At 36.7% G+C, this 25,800-nt stretch overlaps 1 protein-coding gene across 2 annotated transcripts in view; it reads left to right on the forward strand.

Moving 5' to 3' along the window:
- dixdc1b (DIX domain containing 1b) overlaps positions 1-24,895 on the forward strand; it is a 34,317-nt gene extending 9,422 nt beyond the window's left edge. Inside the window, exons 5-20 of one of the 2 annotated variants that reach the window (XM_067375492.1) lie at positions 1,395-1,514; positions 13,091-13,197; positions 13,283-13,437; positions 13,528-13,617; positions 14,009-14,062; positions 14,485-14,535; positions 14,658-14,762; positions 14,852-14,905; positions 16,260-16,352; positions 17,051-17,119; positions 17,243-17,305; positions 17,380-17,541; positions 17,636-17,702; positions 18,330-18,438; positions 18,559-18,667; positions 23,084-24,895. In XM_067375492.1, coding sequence (XP_067231593.1) covers positions 1,395-1,514; positions 13,091-13,197; positions 13,283-13,437; positions 13,528-13,617; positions 14,009-14,062; positions 14,485-14,535; positions 14,658-14,762; positions 14,852-14,905; positions 16,260-16,352; positions 17,051-17,119; positions 17,243-17,305; positions 17,380-17,541; positions 17,636-17,702; positions 18,330-18,438; positions 18,559-18,667; positions 23,084-23,251 — 1,576 coding nt within the window. In that variant the 3' untranslated portion in view covers positions 23,252-24,895. Of the gene's footprint in view, positions 1-1,394; positions 1,536-13,090; positions 13,198-13,282; positions 13,438-13,527; positions 13,618-14,008; positions 14,063-14,484; positions 14,536-14,657; positions 14,763-14,851; positions 14,906-16,259; positions 16,353-17,050; positions 17,120-17,242; positions 17,306-17,379; positions 17,542-17,635; positions 17,703-18,329; positions 18,439-18,558; positions 18,668-23,083 lie in introns of those variants that run through there. The other variant, XR_010893558.1, reaches the window with a different exon arrangement.
- The last annotated feature ends 905 nt before the right edge of the window (positions 24,896-25,800 follow it).

Consider the following 25,800-nt stretch of genomic DNA (forward strand, 5'->3'; position numbering starts at 1 on the left):
CTTTTTGAAGCTTGATAGCTTCAGTCAACATTCATTGTAATTGCAGGGAAATTACCAATCAGGACATTGTTTAAAATATCTCCTTTTGAATTTCTAAGAAGAAATGAAGTCATATGAGTGAGTAAATGATGATTTAAAAATGTTGATTTCACCTTTAAGCCTTTAAACCCTTAACACCCCCAACCGCCCACAGGCGCCTCCTAGCTACAAAAACAATAATAACCATATTTTTCAAAACTACTGACTTGATCAACACAAAATAGATGTTATTTGAAAGCTTAGTGTCTGAACTTAACAATACATATAGCCAATTTGATTAACAGCTATGTAGTGCTGTCATAATTTATGAAATACTTTTTTTGTACTATGTACTGTAATATGGCAAAAACATCATGCAGTCCAGATAGTCATGTATCATATGTCATTTGAAAGGACTCATGTAGTAGAATAAAACAAACATAATATATATATAGCATGTCAAATAAGAAAGGTGTGTGTGTGTGTGTGTGTGTGTGTGTGTGTGTGTGTGTGTGTGTGTGTTATATATATATATATATATGTATATATATATATATGTATGTGTGTGTGTATGTATGTATATGCAGTTATATGAGAATGTCCAAATTTAATGAATTTCTTTTTTCTAAAAAATTTATGTTTTCTATCAAACAAAATCTACCTTGACTCTCCTTGTGATAGTTTTAGAGTTATGAGTCTTTACTTTTGTGTATGTCTCTCTAAAACCACTCTAAACATGCCTTTAGGGCTTAAAGGGTTAACAGATGAACAGATGCCCTCTTGCTGCTGTATGTGGATATTGCAGCTTAGTTCATAGGCAACATATGGATAATCAGATTTGCAAGCACATTTCATCCTCAACTTATGCTTTGTTGTCAATTCTAGCAACAAGCTATAATATGCTTTGTTGGAACTTTGAAAATAATTTACATAAGTCTGAAACAGGCCAGAATGATTAAAAGTATATTTGAGAGGGAGTTGGGTTAGTTTATTAGTTTATTATTACTCACCCGTGTGTCGTTCCACATCCGTAAGACCTTAGTTCATAGTAAAAGCTTCATAAAATTGAGTTTAAGCCTCTGGAGTCACATGGAGTACTTTAATGTTGTCGTTCCTACCTTTCTGGACCATGGAGTGGTAGTTGTGTTGGATCTCTATAAAGGGACAGAAACCTCTCAGACTTCATCAAAAATATGTTAATTTGTGTTCCAAAGATGAATGAAGGTCTTACGGATGTGGAACGACATGAGGGTGAGTAATAAATGACAGAATTTTCATTTTTGGGTGAACTAACCCTTTAAGCTTACAAATGAAAAGGTCGTCTATCCTTGAAACTGTTTTTTACAGTTTCTAATCTCTCTGCATTTATTTCTTAGTCGTGGCTGCAGTGGTGAGGAGGACAGTGAGAACCCCTGCTGGAGTGTCAGAGCATTGGTCCAGCAGTATGAGGGACAGAAGGGGACATCTGAAGAGGAGACAGGAGCAAGATCCACTGGGTAAATTCTGAATATTGATGGGTAAATAAAATGCAGCTAGTCTGTATATTACTTTACACTGAATAAACTAATAGTTTGAACATATAGAAGGGATCTCCACTTTTAGGGTTTCTTTCAAAAATGTGAATTGTAACATTTGTAAGTACTGAAAGAAATAAGGTCTTGAGAAATTAGATAGTTTCAATATTGATATTTAAGATCTATTAAAAGCATTTAATCAAAATAAATATTTGAACAAAAAAAATGCAGATAAATAGATAAGACGCTGATGTAGATATAAGCTTGTAAATTGAGAATACGATCATCTGAGAATCATTTGCTTTAGTTTTACAAAACACCTCTTGGAACCAATCAGTGTCATCAGTTTTTATCATATCTCTTAGTTACAAAATGCACAAAAACATGTTATCACAACCCCTGCTCTTTATTCTCTCTGCTTTTATGAGAGTAGAACACATAGACAGGCTGGAGGAGGCTGTCACGAGGATTTTCTCACTGCTTGTTTTGTTAAGACTGAGATGTTGCTGCCCGCTGGCTTTCACTAAGGCATCATCATGATTTGCCAGTGAGAACCATAAAATGTGTGACTGTCCTTTTATGAGAGACTTTTAGCTGGAGGAACTGATTCAGTACCTGATTATCTAAAAGAACATCATTTGTATGCTTAGTCATTGTGCTTTTTACAGATGTCTTTAAAGGGCTCATGAATTGAGAAATCAAATTTTCGACATGTAAGAGGTCATTGTACTATAAAAACATCCTGTAAGTTTCAGAACTCAAAACTTTCTCGTTAGTCCAAAAACAGCTTTTGAACCAAGGCCCGGTCACAATTTCGGTGCTTTGCAAACAGACTTTTACTTTAAGAAATGGACCTGACAGTAATGCCACAACATGGAAGTTTATTCTAATGCCTAATTTGTGATCCGTGATTTCTGATATGTAATGATTCATATACAGACAGACGGTCAGCTTCACATTGTTTCTCTTAGTAGCATGAAAATAATCTGTTATTTAAATCGTGTAATAAATAAAATACAGAAAGCGATCAAAGAACACTCCCTTTACAATAGCTGGAGCTGTCAATCGCAGTGCTAGTTTATCAGCGAATTAGTTCTGAACTCTCGGAAAAACTCTGGCTATAATCAATGACACTGTCTACACTCCACAGTGAATCTGTTATTTACATCATGTTTGCACTAATAGTTATGATGAAAGCAGTCATGAGAGTGCAGAAATCGAGTTGCAATGACAAGATTACTGCATTCATGTGCTCAACAGACATGTCTGTCATTGGCTACAATGTTCATCACTGCAACCTTTCATGCAACAGGAGTAGATCTAAATATAATGCAGTAATCAACACTTTTCACGATTCGTTCATCTTGACAGCTGTAGTAGTGAAAATGTAGTAAAAGATTTCGAGAGAGTTCCAAATTGTAATATTTATTTCACATGCAGAGATGTTAGCCAATCACAGCAGTGCGCGTTTACACTAAAGTCTCACAGCTGACACGCCCCTTGAAATTTTAAAAATGCAGTTTATGACCCCTTTCAAGTGTTACGTAACAAACTATTCTAGGACATTATCAGGTCAGTGACTTGTGCTGAAGTTAAGAAGCACTTGATCAGTCATATCTTGACTGATCTGAATAGCTCACTGCCCTGTAGGCTAGCTGATAGAAATTAACAGTTGTTATAAGAGCCAAGATAAGGGTACGTACATTTGGTCATGCTAAAACTCAAATGCTTTTATAAACCCTGTAATTGATCCTTTAATATATAGATTGCAAGGAAAATGATTGAAAATCTAAATATAGTTATTCACATCAGATTCTTCTTCTTTCTTATGACTTTGGTATTTCTGATACTTCTGAAATCCATTTGTACTGAACAGTATTTTCATCATGATTGAGAGAGACATGGTGCAGTAGTGTGCAGGCTCTTGACATGAGTCATGTGAGTGATACTAGTTCAGGATTTTACCATGTCACATTCTGTTCACTTTATTCTTTATTAAATAGCACTGTGAAAATGTTGTGAGTGTGACAGATGGATATATCAGCTAGACTGATAAATTAGCCAAGATCTGGCCAACTGTTTCTACTCTCATTTGAATCAGTTATAAAAATCTACCAGCAGCCCAGTCAATGGATAATATACTATTCAATTTCAAATATTGTGTGGATGTTAAAGGGTTAATTCACCCAAAAATGAAAATAATGTAATTTATTACTCACCCTCGTGTCGTTCCACACCCCTAAGACCTTGGTTCATCTTCAGAACACAAATTAAGATATTTTTGATTAAATCCGATGGCTCAGCGAGGCCTGCATAGACCGCAATAGTACTTCCTCTCTCAAGATCCATAAAGGTACTAAAAACATATTTAAATCAGTCCAGTGGTTCTACCTTAATATGATAAAGTGACAAGAATATTTTTGTGCGCCAAAAAAAGCCAAAAACGACTTTTTAACAATATCTAGTGATGGACGATTTCAAAACACAGCTTCAAAGCGTTATGAATCTTTTGAGTCGAATCAGTGATTCGGATTGCGTATCAAACCGCCAAACTGCTGAAATCACGTGACTTTGGCGCTCCGCACCACTGATTTGGTTCGTAAAGCTCCGAAGCTTCAAGAAGCAGTGTTTTGAAATCGGCCATCGCTAGATATTGTTAAAAGTCGTTATTTTGGGTTTTTTTGGCACACAAAAAATAATCTCATCACTTTATAATATTAAGCTAGAACCACTGTAGTCACATGAACTAATTTAAAAAGGTTTTTAATAACTTTATGGATCTTGAGAGAGGCTTGCTATCTATGCAAGCCTCAGTGAGCCATCGGATTTTCTCAAAAATATCTTAATTTGTGTTCCGAAGATGAACAAAGGTCTTAGGGGTGTGGAACGACAAGAAGGTGAGTAATAAATGACAGAACTAACCCTTTAAATAAAAAAAGAAAATAAATTGCATAAGAAATGTTTGTGTAATTATTAGAAATGTTTAAGTGTAACTATTTGCTGTAATTAAATAATATTAGCTAATATGGGCAAAAAAAAAAAAAAAAAAATGCCCACCCTTTGTGAAGGAACTTATACTTGAATGTCATGTTCAAAATTTGGGGTCAGTCTTTTACATTGTTACAAAAGATTTCTATTTCAGTGCTCAATTCTAATGCTATCATTTTGAGCATTCTATTAATGAAAAAAAAACATTAAAAATCTATCACCATTTTTTTACAAAAATATTAAGTGGCACATCTGTTTTTAACATTCATAATGGACCCTTTTCACAGACTGTGATGACGCATTTTAACGGCACTCAGCATTGTAAACCCAGCAAAGTTTTTTTTTATATTTTCATTTTTTTTTTTTTAAATTCATTTTTAACATTATACTTTGTATATTACCTTTGCATCAAATTACAAAAAAACTAGTTAACTCTGCTGTGAGGGTGTGTCTAATACAGCAGCTGTGGCAGTGATGGTAAAATTGACAACTTTCTCTCTTCTGACTGCCTTTATCAATCTCTCTATATTTTTTTTTATTTTTATTTTTTTTTGAAAGTTGTGAAAACATTATTATGGAGTTTTTCTTTTCCTATTTTAGCAAATGGGAACACAAAAAATATATTTAATGTAGTCTTTCATTCACCGCTATAGAAGCTTACCCATCTATGACGACTTCTGCTTCTGAAAACGCAGAAATGTGAAAAGGGTCAATAAGAACTGTTTCTTAAGCAGCAAATCAGCATATTAGAATGATTTCTGAAGAATCATTGTGACATTGAAGACTGGAGTAAAAGTACGCTGGGATGTCAACCAGATACTGGCACTGGATAATTTACATGCCATATTATCATACGTGTACTATTCATTTGAAACATTACGGTTATCGCCAATACTTTATATTGCAGTATTTTATGCCTACCCTCTGTGCCAGACCAGTTACATGTTATATCAGAAGTGCAAACTGTCCAGAGCAGATCTGTGCCCGTCTACAAGCCAGGCAGTCCCTGTACCAGCTCCCCCTCTGTCAAAATACTGAATCTAACAGATGGGGAGAGAGGCAGGGCAGAGAAAGAGAAGAAGAAATAGAGGGAGGGCTGGAGGGGGAGGGTAAACAGAGGAAGGCCGGACCAAGTCTGACATCTTCGCACAGAAAAAGAGGAGCTAGTGAGGGAGGGAGCACGAGAACTAGACAGGGACATGCAGATCTCAGCGATGGAGTAAAACAGTCGCCTGTGAACAGGTTGAACTGAGAAGAGGAATTATTAGCCCAACTCACGGCTGGAGAAAGAAGGAGTGGAGGGGGCAGGATGCAGCTGCCTTGGTGACAGAGCAGTGCCTTTCTCTCCTGTCACCGTAGACGGATTGAAAACAGGATTTCCATATGGACCTTGTCGGGTGCATCTGAAGAGGCTTTAAACTCACGGATAGGCTCTGCTGTCACTTCCAAGCATGGTGATAAAGAGGAGCTAGTTAGCAAACGAGTGGTAACGCTGTAGACGCTGTGTGCTGAGGCAGGACTCTAAAGAAGTTGTCTGTAAGAACGATGCTGATTCGTAGACTTCTTGATGTTCTGTGGTTGAATAAGCGTGGTGCAGAGGGATAGAAACTAGTGCCAAAATGGGAGCCAATCAAATCAAATGGTAAGACACTCACCGCATTTTTTGGGATGTTTAAAATAGTTCACCCAAAAATGAAAATTCTTGCATCATTTACTCACCCTCATGTTGTTCCAAAACTGTATGACTTTTTCTTCTGTGGAACATAAAGAAGTAAGTGTTTTTTGTCAGTGTTCACCAAAACTTTCTTCTCAACAGCAGAGTCATACAAGTTTGGAACAACAAAAACACTTAATCAGTTGATAGTATTTTTAGCAATTAACTTTTTTTCTAATATAATATATATTTTTATCCAAGCCCAGTTTGATTAGCCTGGATTTTACTCACCAATTCACTTTTTCTGATGAATCATATGACCTTTTGATGCTTCTCAGTAAAAGGTTCACATTGACAGTGATTAGAAGCAAAAATGCTACCAGAAGTCATTTATTTGAAGGAGAGTTGGCAGACTGAGACCATTGACAATGTGATAATGTTGAGAAGGTTTATCGTTATGCAAATTCTTATAAAACACATGATCAATAGATACAGCAGTTGAGTAGGAACATCTGCTTGCAGACATCAGTACAGCTTCTTGCCGACCTTCAGCGATGTAGTGGTTGTCAGTATGAATGCAACTCCATTTTATTATCATGTGTGGCTGTGAATGACAGCTGTCACTGCTTTAGAGTATCTGACCCAGTTTACTTGTCTGCTGCAGCTCACATACAAGATTTTGAATCAATTCTCTGTGTCATTGCCACCTGTGCTGTTCTTTAAGTTCCAATTTTGTGTTTTTGTCATCTGTCAACACAATATAACCTGAATCAGACACTTTGATGTGCCATGAATGCATGTGGATTTGACAGGAAATATTGGAAGAATGATCCTCTATAGTTTTGTTCTTGTATTTTGTTTTCTATATAACAGTGTAAAGAATGCCGGATATGTCTGCTCAGACTCTTGTCTTCAAAACAGCCTCCCAGAAGTGAAATAACTCCTGAACTCTCACCCTAGCAGCAGAGTATTTCCGTTATGTTGACGTTGGCCTTTTTCTTTAAATAACACAGGCTCTTGTGCCCAATTACTAACGCTGGAGTGTAAATATACTTTAATGAGCTTCCTGCAGTTCCTCCAAATGACTCCTGTGTTTGTGATGGACTTCTGATGAGCTCTCATGAGAATTATTTAATGACTCTTCAGACTTAATAATCTTGTGAAAATCTCAGAGCAGAATATGTTTATTTGCATTGGACCACTTGTTGGGCATTTTTTCACTTTGATATGCAAGTCCTGAGATCCAGTAATATTTATCAGTGCAGAAGATGTTTTGCAAAGATCACAGCGAGCTCTGTTAAAGAGATTACTGGGTTTCCTGCAAAACTTCCTTGAAGCAAGACTGAAATATCAGGGCAAGCTTCATCATAAAGCAACAGTTCTTTATGTTCCTATTGCATTAAATCAGTGGTTATATAAAACCCAGTCAGTGCATGCTGCAGTAGCTTATGAAAAATGGAGCACATTGTTTCTTTTGTTTTGCATTTCAAAAAGAATAGCGAGTACACTTTGCATAGAAAGGATCTCAGCGCAGGCTTATGTTTCATCCAAAGAAAACAGCTATAGCAACTCTTTATTTATAACTAGAAGATCGCTTTGTGGGTTTGCTTTGATTTCTCTCCAGTGGAATCAGTCAGTCATTCCCTGGTTGTCATTTTTCCATCTTTGCTATGAATAAAGGATGTTTCAGCAACAGCAATTGCTGATATTGTACACTTCAAGGCCATTTGAAATGCTTATAATGAAATGCTTGGTTGTGCAATGCTGAATGTGTTATATTTCATGTCCTCTGGGCAGCCAGTTGAACCATACGCTAAATCTAAATTTCTTTTTTTTTTTTTTTTTTACAATTTAGTGTCTTGTTAGTGGTGCTTGCTAAGCATAATTTTTACCATTACTGATGCATTTGAACCAGCATCTAGCCTGAATATTACACAATGTGTAAGCTGATCTTCTCCACTATTGAGTAAATCTTGCTGAGTAACAATAATATTGTGAAATATTAGTACAATTATTACTGTTTTCTATTTGAATATATTTTAAAATGTAATATATTCCTGTGATGGCATATCAAAGCATTTTGAGCAGCCATTACTTCAGTCTTCATTGTCACATGATCCTTCAGAAACGATTCTGATATACTGATTTTGTTCTTAAGGAATATTATTGCAATTTTGCTGCGCAATATTTTTGTAGAAACTGTGATGAATTTTTTTCATGATTCTTTGATGAATAGAAAATTGAAAAGAACTTGTTTGAAATAAAACAAAATACTTAAAAATTTATATATATATATATATATATATATATATATATATATATATATATATATATATATATATATATATATATATAAACGTCTTTACTATCACTTTTGATCAATTTTGATTCTTGCTAAATAAAATTAATTTCTTTCAGAGATCTTACTGACCACAAACTTTTAAGTGTACAATGGAAGGACTCGATTCAAATCTAAAGATCAGAATATTGTTAAAACTTAGGGATGAACCAGTAAACAACAGCCCAGAACACCCTAGCCACCACACAGCAACACAATAAAAAGCACATAATACAACCACTTAGCAACGCCCTGGCAACCACCCTAGAATTGCGCTTGCATTTTCTTCAGAAAATGTACAAATATATATATATATATATTTCCTCTTTAATAAACCCTCTACTCCATTATTTAACTTTGTTTTATGTTGGAGTAACTGTTTCACATCAATGCGCACATTGTTTTTATAGTCTTGTTTTGAGAACAGTGGTTCAAAGATCAGTATAAAACCCTTAAATAGTGATTTTTTTTTTTTTGGATCACATGAGTTTCAGTTCACTCTGTGTCCATCTATTAATTATAATGTTTTTCTCTGGTAAACGCAGCATAGAAGGGAGAATGAAATTGTGGAGAACCTGAACTGAATAAGTGAGTGTCTTTAGTGTCTGTGTGGGTCACAATCAGGAGGGGGGTCTGGATTTGGTTTTGAAAGAGAATGCGCCCCTCTTTCCCCCTCCCCGCAACGTGAGAAAAATAAAACAAAGAAAGTAATGTGGAGTGCGATGGGCTGTCTCTTTCAGGGTCTCTGCGGTCTGTAGCCTGGATCAGGACAATGAGAGCCAGCACAACATACACACTAAACAAAAAAAAACAACAACAACAAGCTCTCTGTTTCTTTCGAGAAGAAGCATTGTTGCTTTGTTAAGATGACAAAGCGGATCACCCTTGGTCCTTTGTTTTCATCCATCACCAGAAATGTTTGGAGATTTCCAGACTTGATATACTCAGGCTGTTTTTTGTTTTTTATTAAACTGCTGCACTAAATCCACACAATGAAGTTTGACTTGGGGAACCCCAGGCCTTAATCTGTCTGAAAATAAACATGAATTCTCCAAAGGTCACCCAGGCAAGATCCACTCGCTCTGTGTGTTGCTGTGTGTGAAATGTCAGTTACATTTCACTGTAACCGAATTGAACCACGCTCTGTCTAATGTGAAGGTCATTTGTGTCAAAGGGTGCAGGGCTGTTCTTTCATTTTTGTGACTTTGCTTGGAGGAGAATCAATGTGGGAGATTTTAAATTGGCATGCATGAAGACAGCAGACAGAGAAAGAGTGAGGTTGTTGGCACTGCAGTCTTTTGCTGTCCCCTCACAGACCGGTCTGCCAGGGCTACACTTGGATGCCCCATCATGGGTTGAGATTAGATTTGTGTCCTTCGCCCCAGGGCTTGAAAGACATTGTGATGTCAAGCCTTCACTCCTCTGTTAGTCTAATTCATGTGGAAAACTGAAACTGACAAATCTTTCTATTCATACTTCCCCACATTTTCCTACTGTACACTCTTACAAATAAAGGTCCTGTTTGAACTAAAGAAGGTTTTACAGTCTGATGCCACAAACAACTTTTTATCTTCTAGTTTCTTAGACTGTCTATGTTTGGGTTTGTAAGAGCTACTATGCTGATCAGAAAACTTATAGTGTAAAATTAAAGGGTTAGTTCACCCAAAAATTAAAATTCAAACATTAATTACTCACCCTTATGTCATTACAAATGTACAAGACTGTTCATCTTCAAAACACAAATGAAGATATTTTTAATGAAATATAGATTTCTGATCCAACACAACTTTGACACTTCAAAAAGTTCATAAATATATTGTAAATAACATCGTAAATATGAAAAATTGTTTGAACCAATCAAAGCGCACACCCAGAAAGCTGCCTCTCAGACAACATGCGAATAGCCAATTAAATTGAGTATTCTTTCATGACTTCTTGCACTTGGATGGACAAATTCCCACAAAATATGCCCCGTATAGGCAAGTTCCTTGTTAAACATAGTCGGTTATGTCTTAAGTGAAAATAAAAAGTTGAGAAAGAAAATGCTTGTGTAACAGTATGTTGGATACATGCAGTTCTTAAAGTGACAGCAGCCTAATAAACCTACAAACAACAAAAGATAAAGAGAAAATCACTCATTTGCTCTTGACTAGCCCTGCTGGAGCAGCTCTAAATATTCACTGTGCTATTAAACTGAAGATAAAATATGATAGAGCAATAATATGAACAGTGAAAGTAATAGTAGTTCCTACAATACATTTTAACAGGCATAATTAGGCATGAAAATAACTTAAGAAAATAGCTATTTGCTAAGCCAAATACTGGACTTGCTACTGCCAAAACATACAACAGGCTGCTGTGAGCAAGTAAGACATGCTGCTGCTGTACAATATAGCGTACATTAATTACCTGTAGCAGATCTATACAGGTGGATCTGGGGAAGGTGGAGGGTTTCTGAAAGCGTGCTGCAAACTGCTACAGCAATGCTGACCAAGTATTTGAAGGTTGAGCAGTGACCTCATTGGCTATTGTTACATCAGCTATGCCCTATAGAGAATGATGTGATAGCAAGCAGATTTAGTTAAGGAACTATCAGCCTGTGCCATCTAGAGTTTCATGACAGAACTTTGTATTTGTCTCTTTGGAAGATTAAACCCCTGAATTTATATGGATTTCATTTACAATGTCTATATGAGTTTTTAAAGCAAACTAGCCATTGAAAAGCATGTATATTTTGAGACTATATTTATGAACATTTGTTTGACACTGATACAGAAGCACTGTATAGCATAGATCAAACTGAAGGTGTTATAATTTTCATGCATGCCAGACATTGGCACATAAGCCTGTGCCTTTGAAATGGATTAACGGTGCATTATTGATAGGGCATCAGATCAAACAGAAGCTCAGATCCTGACAGACTTGGCTGTTCATATTTGCAAAGGGTCTCCATGGCAACTGACTTTAAAAGGCACTTTCCTCCTTCACTTCAGGACTGTTTATTTTTATCTAGCTCTGCCTTTCTGAAAAACCAGATGCAGCACCTGATAAACATATATTACAAAAGCATCTGTCTTTGTGATATTGTAACTCGCTCTTGGAACAACTCCATGGTAATTAATTTAAAGAGATTCAAATTAATCAACTTTTTGTCAGTTACTCAGCTTCATGTTGTTCCAAACCCGCAGAAGAGTGTGTACACTGCAGTTTACCTAAAACAATGTATGATGTTCTTCAGCTTGGAGTATAACGTATGGGTCATTGACGAATAAGGAAGTAAGGTTAAGTGTAAAAAAACATAATGGAGAATAATAATTAATTTTGAACTTTTATTAAGTGTTAACAATGAGATTATGTGGTTTTTATAATCAATTAACACTGCATTTGTAATTTTTTACAAAATGGAGAAAATTTGTCATGAAAAAAGTCGGTTTAACCAAAATTTAGGTTGTACCGAACGACACTTTTGGTTTAACAGAATGATGATATTTTCAAACAATGCTAACAGGCTGATATCTACCTAGCTAGCAATAGGACAATCAAACATTTTATATTCTGTACAACACTTTTCATGTTATATAGCGGTTGTACTGAATGTCATGATGTTTCAGGACATGCGTATGAGCAAGTGAAAACATGAATTTTTCAAATAGTTAACAGAGAGTTAGTTACGTTGCTTCATGACCATTTGGTCATTTGCAGGTGTCTGAATGATGTCACATCCTGTCACATAATACACATGAGATGATCCAAAATGGTCCCTTTATATTGGTTACTCCAAATGACATCAATGAAATTAACAACCTTTACACAGAATTTTAATACCATTTTGCATTGTTGAGATATGATGTTATAAAATCATGCCAGAATAAAAAAAAAAAAAAAAAAATATATATATATATATATATATATATATATTACACATTACATTTTAAGATATTTTAATCACAAATGTAATGGCTGTATTGGCCTTTGGACCGTTAAACCGAATTACATTTTGACACTTCAAAATCTTTAAAATACCTTTATATGTAACAAAATATAATTAAACCCTTTTGGATTCAATAAAAGAAATGTAGTTGTACTACCTTACATACTTTGGATGTCATATCTTTGTTTTTTATTATTATTAAGGCCTTTGGAGAAAAAAATGACCCGTCATGTAATTGACCTGTATACTTTATCACAATATAATGAATTCTTTTTGGAGCTTGAAAGCCTTTTTGGAGCTTGAAAACATTCTTCAAAACATCTTATATAAAGTCATACAGATTTTGAGCCACAAGAGGGTAAGTGAATTGATGACAGTTTTTTTAGCAAACTGTTGCTTAGTGTTTTGTATGTATTAATAATTATCTATAAAAACAAGTAATTTATTAATAAAGCACATTTAAAATCTAAAGTTAGGTTGAGCTGGAATAATTAAATTAAATTAAATTAAAATATAAAAAGCATTAATTAATTTAAAATAAATAAAATATATAAAATGGATGTGAAATATATACAACGGTATAATAAAAAAGCATGTGTTAGACAAATTTTAACTTAGTAACTGTACTTTTCTTTTTATTTCCACAGCCTCAGTTCACCGAGCCCCACTCACAGTCCCAAAGACTCAGTCAGCCTATCAGACGTGAAGGCAGGACTGTTAGACACTTTATGCAGGGAGAAAACCATTAAGTCAGGTATTGATCCATTTCAATCAATCATCTGGACATTGATGGTCTTGTCCACATACAACAGTGTTGATCTATCCCTGTTAACCATTAGAGGACACAGTGAAATTGGCCCTGTGTGACCAGGCCATTGTCTCAGGGCATGATGGTCCAGCTGGTGACTTCACCTGGGAGGACAAACTGTGTGAGCAGCAGGAGCAGCTGGAGAGGGAGATGCAGGAGGCACGGAAAATGGTGTCCAGCCTACAGGTGACACTAACATATATTATCACCTAATTTAGTCTGTATCGCTTCAAGAGAGCTTATGGCTCGTAACAGATGGTTCCGTGTGTTTTGTAGGCTCTTCTTCTGCACGGTTCATTACCTGAGGATGAGCAGGAGGTGTCGCTTAGTCTGGGTGAGGGAGTTGAAAATGCGGAGCAGCAACTGGTGCGTATCTTTATTTCTGTCACATTTGTGTTTTACCCCAAATTGGCCCCTTTTTCTTCCATATCCTGCATATCCCTCCCTCTTGATAATATGTGACTTCCTATGCCCCTCCCTCCCTCCATCGCTCTCATTCTCTCCTGCTCTTTCACTAAGCTCTGTCAGGGCAGATCATGTTACTCTCACGGTGAACTTTGCTTTGTTTGTGGGAGAGACGCAGGTATCCGTTTCCTCCCTTCTCTCCTACAATGTCTGTTTCCCTCTTCTAGTTCTTCACTTTTTTATATAAGGTTGTCGTGTGAACTCGTTCGTTCTGTGTTTAGTGTAATATGTGTGCTGTAGTTATGGTGGTTTTGTTCTGAAGCAGCAAAATCCCTCTGTTGTTGTGCTACAGGTTGTAATACGAAGTCGTCTGGACCAGAGTATGGAGGAGAGTCAAGATCTAAAGGTCTGCTTTCACATTATTATTTTTCTAAGTTTTGTACAATTTAAGTGTGGCACATATGAGATGTTTAGATTTTGCAGTAGGGAGCAAAATAAATAAATCAAAGAATATGTATAATATAAATATTACATAAATATATAATATAATACCATTCAAAAGTTTGGGGTCAGTAAGATTTTGGAAAGAAATTAATACTTTTATTCAACAAAATATTAGTTCTGCTGGAAACACAGTGTAACATATTACTTTTCCATCTCTGGACTGTGTTTTCATGTATTTTTGAATATGATTTCATTTTTGGTTTGATTTGACAGAATAAACTATGTGGTCACTTATTGATGGGCTGATCTTGTCAAGTCCTGATGATATTTTTAAAACAGTCTCTGGAGTTATTTTATTTTAACATGTATTTTATTTATGTGCAGAGGGAGCTATTGAGGTTCAAACAGGAGGCTCGCAACCTGCAAGGAGTGAAAGTGAGTCTTACTCATCTCCAAACTCCACACAGACTGTAAAATAAGACCCTCACACGTGAAAGCATAAGGCAGAGCAAGTTAGATATGTTGAGGTTGTAATTAACCCTTTACTGTTTCATTAGGATGCTCTTCAGCAGCGTATGGCTGTGCAGGAATCCTCAGTCCTGCAGCTCAAACAGGAACTCCTGCGCACCGGTATGGCCAAAGATGAGCTGGCAGGACAAAATGTGAGTGCATTTGTCTTCATGCTATGCATATTAAATTCTCTTCAGTTCTGAGACCAGTTGTCAAGTAATATCTCTGTATATCTTCTCAGGCTGAGCTACAGAGGAAGCTAGAGGAGAGGAGCAGAATTCTCAGTGAATATAAGGCATGTTTTGTATCGCTTTTTTATAGTGATATCCAAAGTATAATGTTTATCACAAAACATTACCATAATATATGGTATTTATTCTAATTCTATGAATTTTACTGTGTTTTTGTTTGTTTTTTATATAATAATATAGTGTTTTCTAGTTTTATTGGCGATTATTTAGTGTTAATTCATCAATTTAATGTTGTAACCTTAATTGAGATTCTCTTTGTTTTTTTGGCCAGATAGTATTTATTTGCTCTGATTGTTTAATAAATAAATAAATTGAACCATTATCTGGTATTTATACATTTAGAAAGTTATTATCTAAATACTGAAATATGCTTTTTCCTCACCCCTTAAAGGGTTAGTTCACCCAAAAATGAAAATCATGTCATTTATTACTCACACTCATGCTGTTCCACACCCGTAAGACCTTCGTTCATCTTCAGAACACAAATTAAGATATTTTTGATGAAATCCGATCATAGCCAGCAATGACATTTCCTCTCTCAAGATCCATTAATGTACTAAAAACATATATTTAAATCAGTTCATGTGATTACAGTGGTTAAATATTAATATTATAAAGCGACGAGAATATTTTTAATGCACCAAAAAAACAAAATAACGACTTATATAGTGATGGCCGATTTCAAAACACTGCTTCATGAAGCTTCGAAGCATTATGAATCTTTTGTGTCGAATCAGCGGTTCGGAGCACCAAAGTCATGTGAGTTTGGCGGTTTAACACGCGATCAGAGTCATGATTCGACACAAAAGATTCATAACGCTTTGAAGCTTCCTGAAGCAGTGTTTTGAAAACAGCCATCACTATATAAATCGTTATTTTGTTGTTGTTTTTTTCGCACCAAAAATATTCTCGTCACTTTATAATATTAACATTGAACCACTGTACTCACATGAACTGATTTAAATATGTTTTTAGTACATTAATGGATCTTGAGAGAGGAAATGTCATTGCTGGCTATGCTGGCCTCACTGAGCCATCGGATTTCAACTAAAATATCTTCATTTGTGTTCAGAAGATTAACAAAGGCATTACGGGTGTGGAATGGCATGAGGGTGAGTAATAAATGACAGAATTTTCATTTTTGGGTGAACTAACCCTTTAAATATCTTAAGTTTTCTTACTACTTCTTATTAGTAAATTGTAGTGTAAGCTAACTACTTTTTCAAAAGGGTAGATTGACTTATGAGTAGCTTGACAAGCTACAAAGTAGCTTCTCCCATATTAAAAGATGCTCAATTGCTGATTTATTTATTTATTTATTTTTATCATACAGCTTTCCTGATTAAACCACATCTCTTCCTATAATGTATTTAAACTCACTGTCTTTGTGCTGCACAGAAAGAACTGGGCCAAAAGGATCGACTTCTGCAGCAGCAACAGCAGAAGCTGGATGAGGCACTGCGCAAGCTGACAGACAGCAGCAGCCGGCAGGTACAACATCAAACAGAATCTGCAGGCTCAACTATTGCAGCAGCTGTGTAGGAGTTCAGCTGCATGCTGGGAATGGAAATGCAGGATAGTTATTGCTTTCCTAACAGAAGCAGCAAGATGGATAATGTCACGATTTAACATCATAAAAATTTTAACTCACCCAGAGTTAAAAAGGTTTGGGCTAGTTGATGGAACCGACACGCATAGCCAAGTCAATTCAGTTTGCACATGCATAGAGCTTCTATGTACAAGTACAAAAAGAGTGAGGGGGTGGAAAGGAGAGCCTGTTATTACCTCTAAAAACTGCTAGATGGTTTTGAAATCTTAACATAATGGTGTGAGACATGATGCAACAGAATTGTTGTTCCTGTGTGAATAAAATCCTCCTTATAGATGGTATGAGGACCAGGAGGTCATTTGTTTATGAATTTATGCATGTCAAGTAAAATGTACAGCTATTATTGCAAATTAACATTTAATTTTAACAAAACTATATAAAAGTTTAACTTAAAACTAAATGATTTATTCTACATTTGTCTCGTTCATAAATATTAGAATATTTATGCCCAGCCTAAAGAAAAATCCTTATTGTTGAGCCCTAATGACTAACCTGTTTAGCTCATTATGTAGCTGAAGACTCCTGCACTTGTTTTTCTAGCACGGTTGTGTGTAAAAGAGAATGTCTCTGTGTTTCTCAGGCTTGCCTGCAGAGGGAGCTGGAGCACAAGGAGAGTATTCTCAAAGAGTTAATGAGCCATGACACTGAGGTAATGCATCTAAAAATATTAGACAATTTTCCCCACAGCTGTTTGTTTTCACACATTGCAGAGTATATTTAGTGTTTCCATTAATCATTAAAGTTTCAAGTTAAGACTTGTCTTTTGTTTCAGCTTCCTTGCTCGCAAAACAATGGCTACTCGCACCCACCAGTCACATCAAAACCACACCATGGGGTAAATAAGCCTTACACCTTTTTTCAATTATATAATATTATATAGAGAGAGCTTATGTAATTGTGTCTCTGTAGGCCGAGGAGCTGCAGTTAGTAAGAGATGCTCTGCGTAGTCTGAGGAACAGCTTTGGAGGTCACGACCCTCAGCATCACACTCTGGACACCCTTGAGCAAGGTGTGGCCAGCCTGATGGATCGCCTCTATGACCTGGAAACACGGCACAAACAGGAAAGGAGGGTACGAGGAATGTTCTTTCTCACACAGCGGGTTTTGCACCCGATCTACTTTGTCCCAGAATTCTTTGGTTTTAAAACAATTTGTTTCTTTGTAGACCCGAGGCAAATCTCCAGGACATAAAGCATCTCACTCAGATCGAGACTCCTGGCCTCCTACTTCCAGTAAGCACACATCCTAATCCCAAAACAGGGAATGACAGGACTAAGAGGAACAATGTGAATTTGACCATTTAGTCACTGGCCTTTAAACAGCAAGAAACCATTGTTCGTGAGTCCTCGCATATCAAAAATCACTGTTACTGGCATTACTGTCGGGTCTATATCTTTCTGTAAAAGTCTTTTTGCAAAGCCTGTGTTGAAGTGTGACTGGTTTACCCAAGAATCCATAGTGAAATGTACTGAACAAATCATCCTCAACTGAGACATTCACGTAGTTGAAAATAAACTGGCACATTCCTTGAAAAGTAATTTTATTTTTAGTCCAGTGATTCTGTAGTAACATATGAGTGGGTGGGGCTAAAGAAGCAATGATGCAGAAGTAGACGTTGATCTGATAGCGCAGGCAGTCTTGGCTGATGTATTCATCTCTGTTACGTAATATTAAAAACCCAGAAGTACAAAATGAGTTGCTTTTCCAGATTGGTTTCAATAGAAGCCGTTTTTGTGCTAACAGAAATTTTTAGCTCTGAATCTTACAGTATGTTTTTATAGCACAATGACCTCAGGGAAAAATTTGCTGCATGTAAAAAAACACTACTAAATTGAATAATCTCCTCTGCTCACTTACAGAAATTGCTCATTCTCACAGCAGCCCTGCACTAAACTCATCAGCATGCACCAAAGTCCTGTACTTTACTGACCGCTCACTCACACCATTCATGTTCAACATCCCCAAGAGGTCAGTCAGACTCTTTGTTACACATATATTTGGCTTGAATGGGTCTTCAGCTTTAAATCACTAAAATTCATTATACTTTAGGTATGAGCTATGAAATTGTGCATTGTCTTATGACGGCAGGTTGGGGGAGGTAACTTTGCGAGACTTCAAGGATGCCTTAGATCGGGAAGGCAATTATCGATACCATTTTAAAGCACTGGATCCAGAGTTTGGTACCGTGAAGGAAGAGGTAATACCACATAATCAATCACCAGGATGTTTTCTCTTTATATATTGAAGCATCTAAATCAGTGGTTCTCAACCAGGAGGCCTCAGCAAACTTTTTAAGTAATCTATTAATCTAAATCTAAATAATATATTATTAATAATAATAACATAATCAGAATTAATATTATTAAAAATGAGTAATTTTTATATTAATTTTTATGTAAACTGAAATTATATGTCTTTTTTCCTCTCAATGCATAATATAATATTATTAACAGAATTATAATAATATATATTCCTTGGAGATTCATGAAAATAAATGAAACAATTAATTTTGTTATTCTAGAAAGTTCAATACAAACACTATTGTTTTTTATTGAAGAACACAAACTTTGTGAAACTTTCTGAAATCACAAAATGAATTGTGGTTAATTAAAGGGATAGTTCACCCAAAAATGAAAATTTGATGTTTATCTGCTTACCCCCAGGGCAACCAAGATGTAGGTGACTTTGTTTCTTCAGTAGAACACAAATTAGGATTTTTAACTCCAACCGTTGCCGTCTGACAGTCTTATAATGCGAGTGAATGGTAACGCAATTTATAAGAGTCAAAAAATATGTTTAGACAAATCCAAATTAAACCCTGCGGCTCGTGACGGCACATTGATGTCCTAAGACACAAAAACGATCAGTTTGTGCGAGAAACCGAACAGTATTTATATATATTTATAACTGCATTCAGCATTCGCTTAGTGTGGTCTGATCGCGCTCTGACAACGGCAGTGATGTCTCGTGCTTATACTTCAATGAGTGCTAGACATCACTGCCGTTGTCAGAGCACGATCAGACCTCACTAAGCGAATGCTGAATGCAGTTGGACATAGCGGTATATTAGAGGTAAAAATGATATAAATACTGTGCGGTTTCTCGCACAAACCGATTGTTTCGTGTCTTAGGACATCAATGTGTCGTCACGAGCCGCAGGGTTTAATTTGGACTTGTCTATGCAAGGTTTTTCGACTCTTATAAATTGTGTTACCATTCACTTGCATTATAAGACTGTCAGACGGCAACGGTTGGAGTTAAAAATCATAATTTGTGTTCTGCTGAAGAAACAAAGTCACCTACATCTTGGTTGCCCTGGGGGTAAGCAGATAAACATCAAATTTTCATTTTTGGGTGAACTATCCCTTTAATGGTGCAGTAAGTGATTTCTGAGAAACAGTGTTGATATTCGAAATCGCCACCCAAACAAACACACCCCTCCCTTCACTGCTCCGCCCCCAAAATAACAAACACTCTATGCAACATGAGCAACTGCTAGCTGGCGCATCTGACAGCTTGCGCAAATATGGATGAATCAGATTGAAACAGCCCAAAAAAAAGTTACTCACTTATCGAGCAGAAACAAAGCAACCTCAGCATGCATTTTCAGACCTTGCCGTCTCTCCAGCGCTGAAAAGCTTTCCCAGTATTAACATGGGTCCTGAAGCTCTTGCCTTGTCATAACTCTTCTTTTTCCAGTCATATGCCTCTGACCTTTTCCTTTTTGGTAATATCTCAGCCATCTGTTTTTCTATAGTCTTTCTACAAATATCCCACTTGTTAACTCTCTCTCTCGCCCCCTACTGCTGATTGGCTACAAGTACATTTATGGTGCTCCATCAGTGTTGCCAATGGACCCTTCGCTAAGCCCCGCTCTCCTTAGTTACTGTTGCTACGCCTGTCAAGCTTTCGCGTCTGGTGCGTACTGTATGTAAGCACCGGTGTCAGACATTTTCAAGGAGATAATTAGTCATTTTTGGCGAACAGGTGAAATATCTGAGAGAGCAAGACAAAAGGGACTGCAGTATGCATTCGATGGATATATCCACGACATAATATGCAACCGATGAAGTGCAAGCAGCAGCCGCCTCATACGCTGACCATTCAAATGGGAAACACACAATTTATTGAGGAAAAGCTTTGTTCATCCACAGCAGGTTAAGTGAAATTTGTGAAAATAACCTAATAATTATAAATCAAACAGCTTATCCATAAGTCTTGTGAAATAAACACAAGACGTTAGCCTGACCGATTTGCATCCCGCTTATATTTTTAGCACGCAAGGCTAACGTAACTCCGTCTTGCCTTTTTAATCATTTTATTTCACGTTCAAATATATGCATTATGAACAAAGAACCGTCATCATTTCCAAACAATGATGTGCTGAGTTAGCTAGCTAGCTAACCTACTCGTCAGATCAATATTACATCATTGTTGTCATGATAAATAACACAAAATTACAGTATATGCATTATTGTAAGGGTAGGTTTAGTGATGGGGTAACGTTAGGTGTAGATGTTAATAAAGCTATAGACCACGTTAATATCACACTGGAAGCACAATCTGATAGGGAACGTTTGCATTTTTCGGATTTTGTCAGATTTTGTTAACGTTAACTACTGTTTCAATGAGAGGTAGCAAAATCTGACAGGGTAACACAAATTTTCAGAACACTGGCATTTCTCCACTTGGGTTTTAGGTGTCCAGAAGGGAAAAAAATTCCATCACCCCGTCCAAACTTTTAGGATACCGGGTATCAGGTTAACACAATCCATAAGCACAACGCTTCGGCATGTTCCCTCGCTCGAAAGCTTGACAGACCTCCCGCGCCTAGTAACGGTTGCTAAACCACGATCAGCCTGTGGCGGTTTTCGGGCGTGGCTTAGCGAAGGGTCAATAGAGTGCCCCAGGGATGACGCGTTTTTGTAGGCCAACCCGGACGTTAGCAGCGCACGGGTTCCCTCGATCGAAAGCCTATGCATTTTTCCCATAGACTTTTGGAAAATCGCAGAAAATAAGCTCTGTGTTTAACAAAGGGTTATGACACTTACACGTTTTTTCTATCAAGATAATCTTTACAAGTTAACACAACATTTATAGATTTTGAAGCCTAAATAAAGTCGTCAGATATAAAAGGCTAACAGTAGGCTATAAACGGACTACAGCACACCATGGTCGCGGATCAACGTCGTCACCACCAAGCTTCCTCAAACTGTATTTAAAAAACAACTCTATTTAAAAACATGCTCACTGATTATGATCTGTGCTGTTATGAATACTTTTCCACTTTTTCATGAGAAATGCTGTTCAAATGTCCCGTTTTTAATGATGACGTCTGAAGTCCCCGCCAAAGGAAGTAGTCCCTTTTAGCAATTTGTTAGCAACCGCCGATTTTAAGACACAGTAAAAGTTTAAAAACTCACAAGTTGGTTATATCTGGTGTGTTTTATGTCATAGATCAAAACGTGAAAGTATTTAGGGGCTTTGTTAACCACAGACGTTATTTCAAGCGATTTAGCAAAAACCCATTCAAAAAACCCATAGACTTGACGGCGTTGGAACCAGAACTCCTAAAATGCTAACTCGCTTCCGGGTTTTGCCTACAAAAATGCGTCATCCCTGGGGCACTCTATTGCGTTCAGTTGAAAGTAGCTTAAACTGGTCGCTAAATGTCGCTAGATCACGTCAAACTGGCGAGTCCACTGATGTATGTTAATATAAATATAGATCTAGATAAAGTTTGTCCAAGGAGTTGCTAGATTTGTCGCTAGTCCAATCCACTTTTGGCTCGTTTCCACCGAGCGGTACAGTTCAGTACGGTACGCAATTTTTGCAGTTTCCATTGTCAGAAGTTGTGAACGGTACCCTAATTCCGAAATGTATCATACCACATATTTGGGAGCCTTCCGTAAGGGTACCAAGCACAATAGTACCAGTAACAAAAGGGTGGAGCTACACTCACTGCAGAATGTTGATTGGTTGACAGAGAATCGTCCCTTGCTTGTGCTACACAGGTGAATGACAATGCATTACCGTTGCAACCCGGTGTGTATTTTTCCAGCTGTTTTTCCTTCTGCAGCCTTCAGCCTTTGCTCAAACAAAGCTGCTGTATGTCCTCCTTTGATGTTTACTTTCACTTTCTGACATTGATTGCTACTTTCCATACATCACCCCTATCAAGTAAGGGTACTGTTGGCGGTGGAAACGCAAGCCGGAACAGGGTTTGCCATCCCGAACCGTACTGTACTGAACTGAACCGTACCGTTCGGTGGAAATCATTTGATTTTTCTCCTATTTACACAGCCTAGGACTATGTACAAACACAGTATTTTTTTTCTGCACACACACAGGACAGACAACTAACAAATATTCACAAAATTGTTTCTTTAGGTGTTTTTAACGCTGTTGAAAATATTTACATTTTCAATAGCATTGCTCAGAAGTTGCTTACTGCACCTTTAAATTATCTATAGCAACATTTCCAGTTTCTGTTAAAAATATGTTGTTTGAACAATCAAAAAAGTTGAGAACCAATGATATAAATAAATTTTAAATAAAAATGTTACATATAATGTATAAACAGTAAGTAATGGAGATGAATGGCTTTTCTCAGGTTTTCCTGGATGATGCTGTGGTGCCTGGCTGGGAAGGGAAAATCGTGGCTTGGGTAGAGGAGGATCATGGGCAAAGAGGGTACTGCATGCACCTATACAGATGGCATCCACATCTTTTTTTAACCAGTTTAAGCTCACTCTCTCTTTCTTTACTCCACAGGACCTAACATGAGTCAGCAAGAATCAAAGGAAATAGAGACATCTGTGCCAAAATGAAATAACATTGATTTGTAACTTAAGTGTACAGAGAATGGAATTCTCTTCAGTGCCCTAAGAAAGTTCCACCCACCTTTTTACTCTATCCTGCATGAGCTGAACAGCAGAATGACTCTGAAAGGACATGGAGGATCATCCTAAGGACCACCAGATGGTGAAAGTCCCATCTTGCTTCTTGTCCAGAACAGTAGTATTACACGCATATAACTATACAGAGGATGGGAGAAAAGCATTTCTGATCTCTTTTAAAGGTCATGCCATTGAACAGACACCCATTCCAGCAAATACTTTACAAGCAGACATGCTCTTCACTGTGATTCAAGGAGCCTTTTGTTTGTTACTGTAATGACACCTTGGATTTCTCAATTCACCTACTTTAAAGTAGGTTCTGCCAGAGTACTTTTTTGTTTTTCGTTTAACCAAAATTGAAACAATTTTGCTGTGGAAAGAGACAAGTAGGTAATCTTGAATGTCAAGAGTACTTGTATGAATGTGTTGTGAATCTTAAGAAAGAATAGCAGTAAAAGTATGTGTGAAGTATAGAAGGGAAAAGAGTTTGAAGCCTGTAGCTGCCACACTATGAGATTGTTTTGGGATTTTTTTATCTTAGAGAGTTTCCTTCAAACATATGTTAGACACATTCTTTATAATGAAAAACTCTTCCAAGGACCAAAGTATTTTGCTTGTTTGATATAAGATCTTACAATATCATTCAGTATGTCTTTTTAAAGAGCCCTCTGTTAGTAACATTCAGACAGGTGATGAAGGCTTTTTTGTATGCATGTCTTTTGAGAGTCTGCACTGAAGATTTGACTGTATGGCATAAATGTGAGATTACTGTTCATGATTTTGTGGCTTTCAAATGCCATTTTAGGAACTATAAGATGTGCCGTTCAACTGCACTAATTTGAGTTTACAGGAAAGTGCCTGGAATCTGCTACCAGAGAGAGGTGACCGGGTTTGCCTTTTGTATTTTTGTTCTGTTTTATATTTATGTAAATATGTTAATATATCAGAGACAGAGCGAGGCATAGTGCCTTTATGCTGTATAAATGATGTCCTATAAATACTGAATAATATTTTAAAAAATATCCCCTTTGTTTAAAAAAAAAAGCACATAATTACTCTCATCAAAGAAGCCTGTAGCTAACAAGAACCATCTAAACTCACAATGGATGGTGACACAAGCGGCTGTATGAATTATTGAAATTCTGCTTTTACCCTCCTGATTACTGCTGTTTGCATTACTGGTTTAAGAAGATTGTTATTTGGTTTGCAAATAAACAGTTTGAAGCAGTATAGACTATGTATGTGTTTTTATTATATAAACGTTACTGTTAAATGTAGTATTATTAATTGTTTTAACCCCCTAATTCTAGTTAGAGAATATTACACTTATTAATATATCTATATTCTATGTATATATGTTATATCTTTGTTGATATTTGGAACAATAGCACTCATACAAAAGTTATATAAGCATATACAGTTGTGGTCAGAATTATTGGCACCCTTGGTAAATATGATCAAAGATGACTGTAAAAATAAATGCATTGTTTATTCTTTTAATCTTTAATTCATAAAATTAACAAAATTATAACCTTTCATTGAAGGAAAATAATTGAATGTGGGGGGGAAATCACATTATAAAATAAATGTTTATTTCCAAAACTCGTTGGCCACAATTATTGGCACCCTTTTATCCAATCATTTTTGCAATGTCCGTTTGCCAAGGTAACAGCTCTGATCTTCTTCTATAATGCCTGATGAGTTTGGAGAACACCTGACAAGAGATCAGAGTCCATTCCTTCATGCAGAATCTCTCCAGATCCTTCAGATTCCAGCTCCATGTTGGGGCTTCTTCTCTTCAGTTCACTCCACTCATTTTCTTTAGGGTTCAGGTCAGGGGACTGGGATGGTTCATTTTGTGCTCTGTGACACATTTTTTGTGTTGGTTTTGATGTTTGTTTTGGATCATTGTCCTGATGGAAGATCCAACTACAGCCCATTATTGGATTTCTAGCGGTCAGGTTTTGATTTTTTATCTGTTGTATTTGATAGAATCCATGATACCATGTATCTGAACAAGATGTCCAGGACCTCCAGCAAAACAAACAGGCCCACAATATTAAAGATCCAGCAGTATATTTAACTGTGGGCATGGGGTACGTTTTATCCATGTGTGCACCAAACCCATCTGGTGGGTTTGCTGCCTAAAAGCTCTTTTTTTAGTTTCATCTGACCATAGATTAAACTTTTAGTTTCTTGTCTGACAACTTAATATACTGGAGATTGTTTCTGGATGAGTGAGGAGGATTTTTCTTGAAACCCTCCCGAACATCTTGTGGGGATGTAGGTGCTGTTTGAACTTTTTTTTTTTTTTAGGATTTTTGAGACTCAAGACTCAACTAATCTCTGCAATTCTCCAGCTGTGATCCTTGGAGAGTCTTTGTCCACTCAAACTTTCCTCTTCACCGCGCATTAGGACGATTTAGACACA

The sequence above is a fragment of the Chanodichthys erythropterus genome, chromosome 22 (genome assembly GCF_024489055.1).
Source record: "Chanodichthys erythropterus isolate Z2021 chromosome 22, ASM2448905v1, whole genome shotgun sequence".
NCBI classification, from domain to species: domain Eukaryota; kingdom Metazoa; phylum Chordata; class Actinopteri; order Cypriniformes; family Xenocyprididae; genus Chanodichthys; species Chanodichthys erythropterus.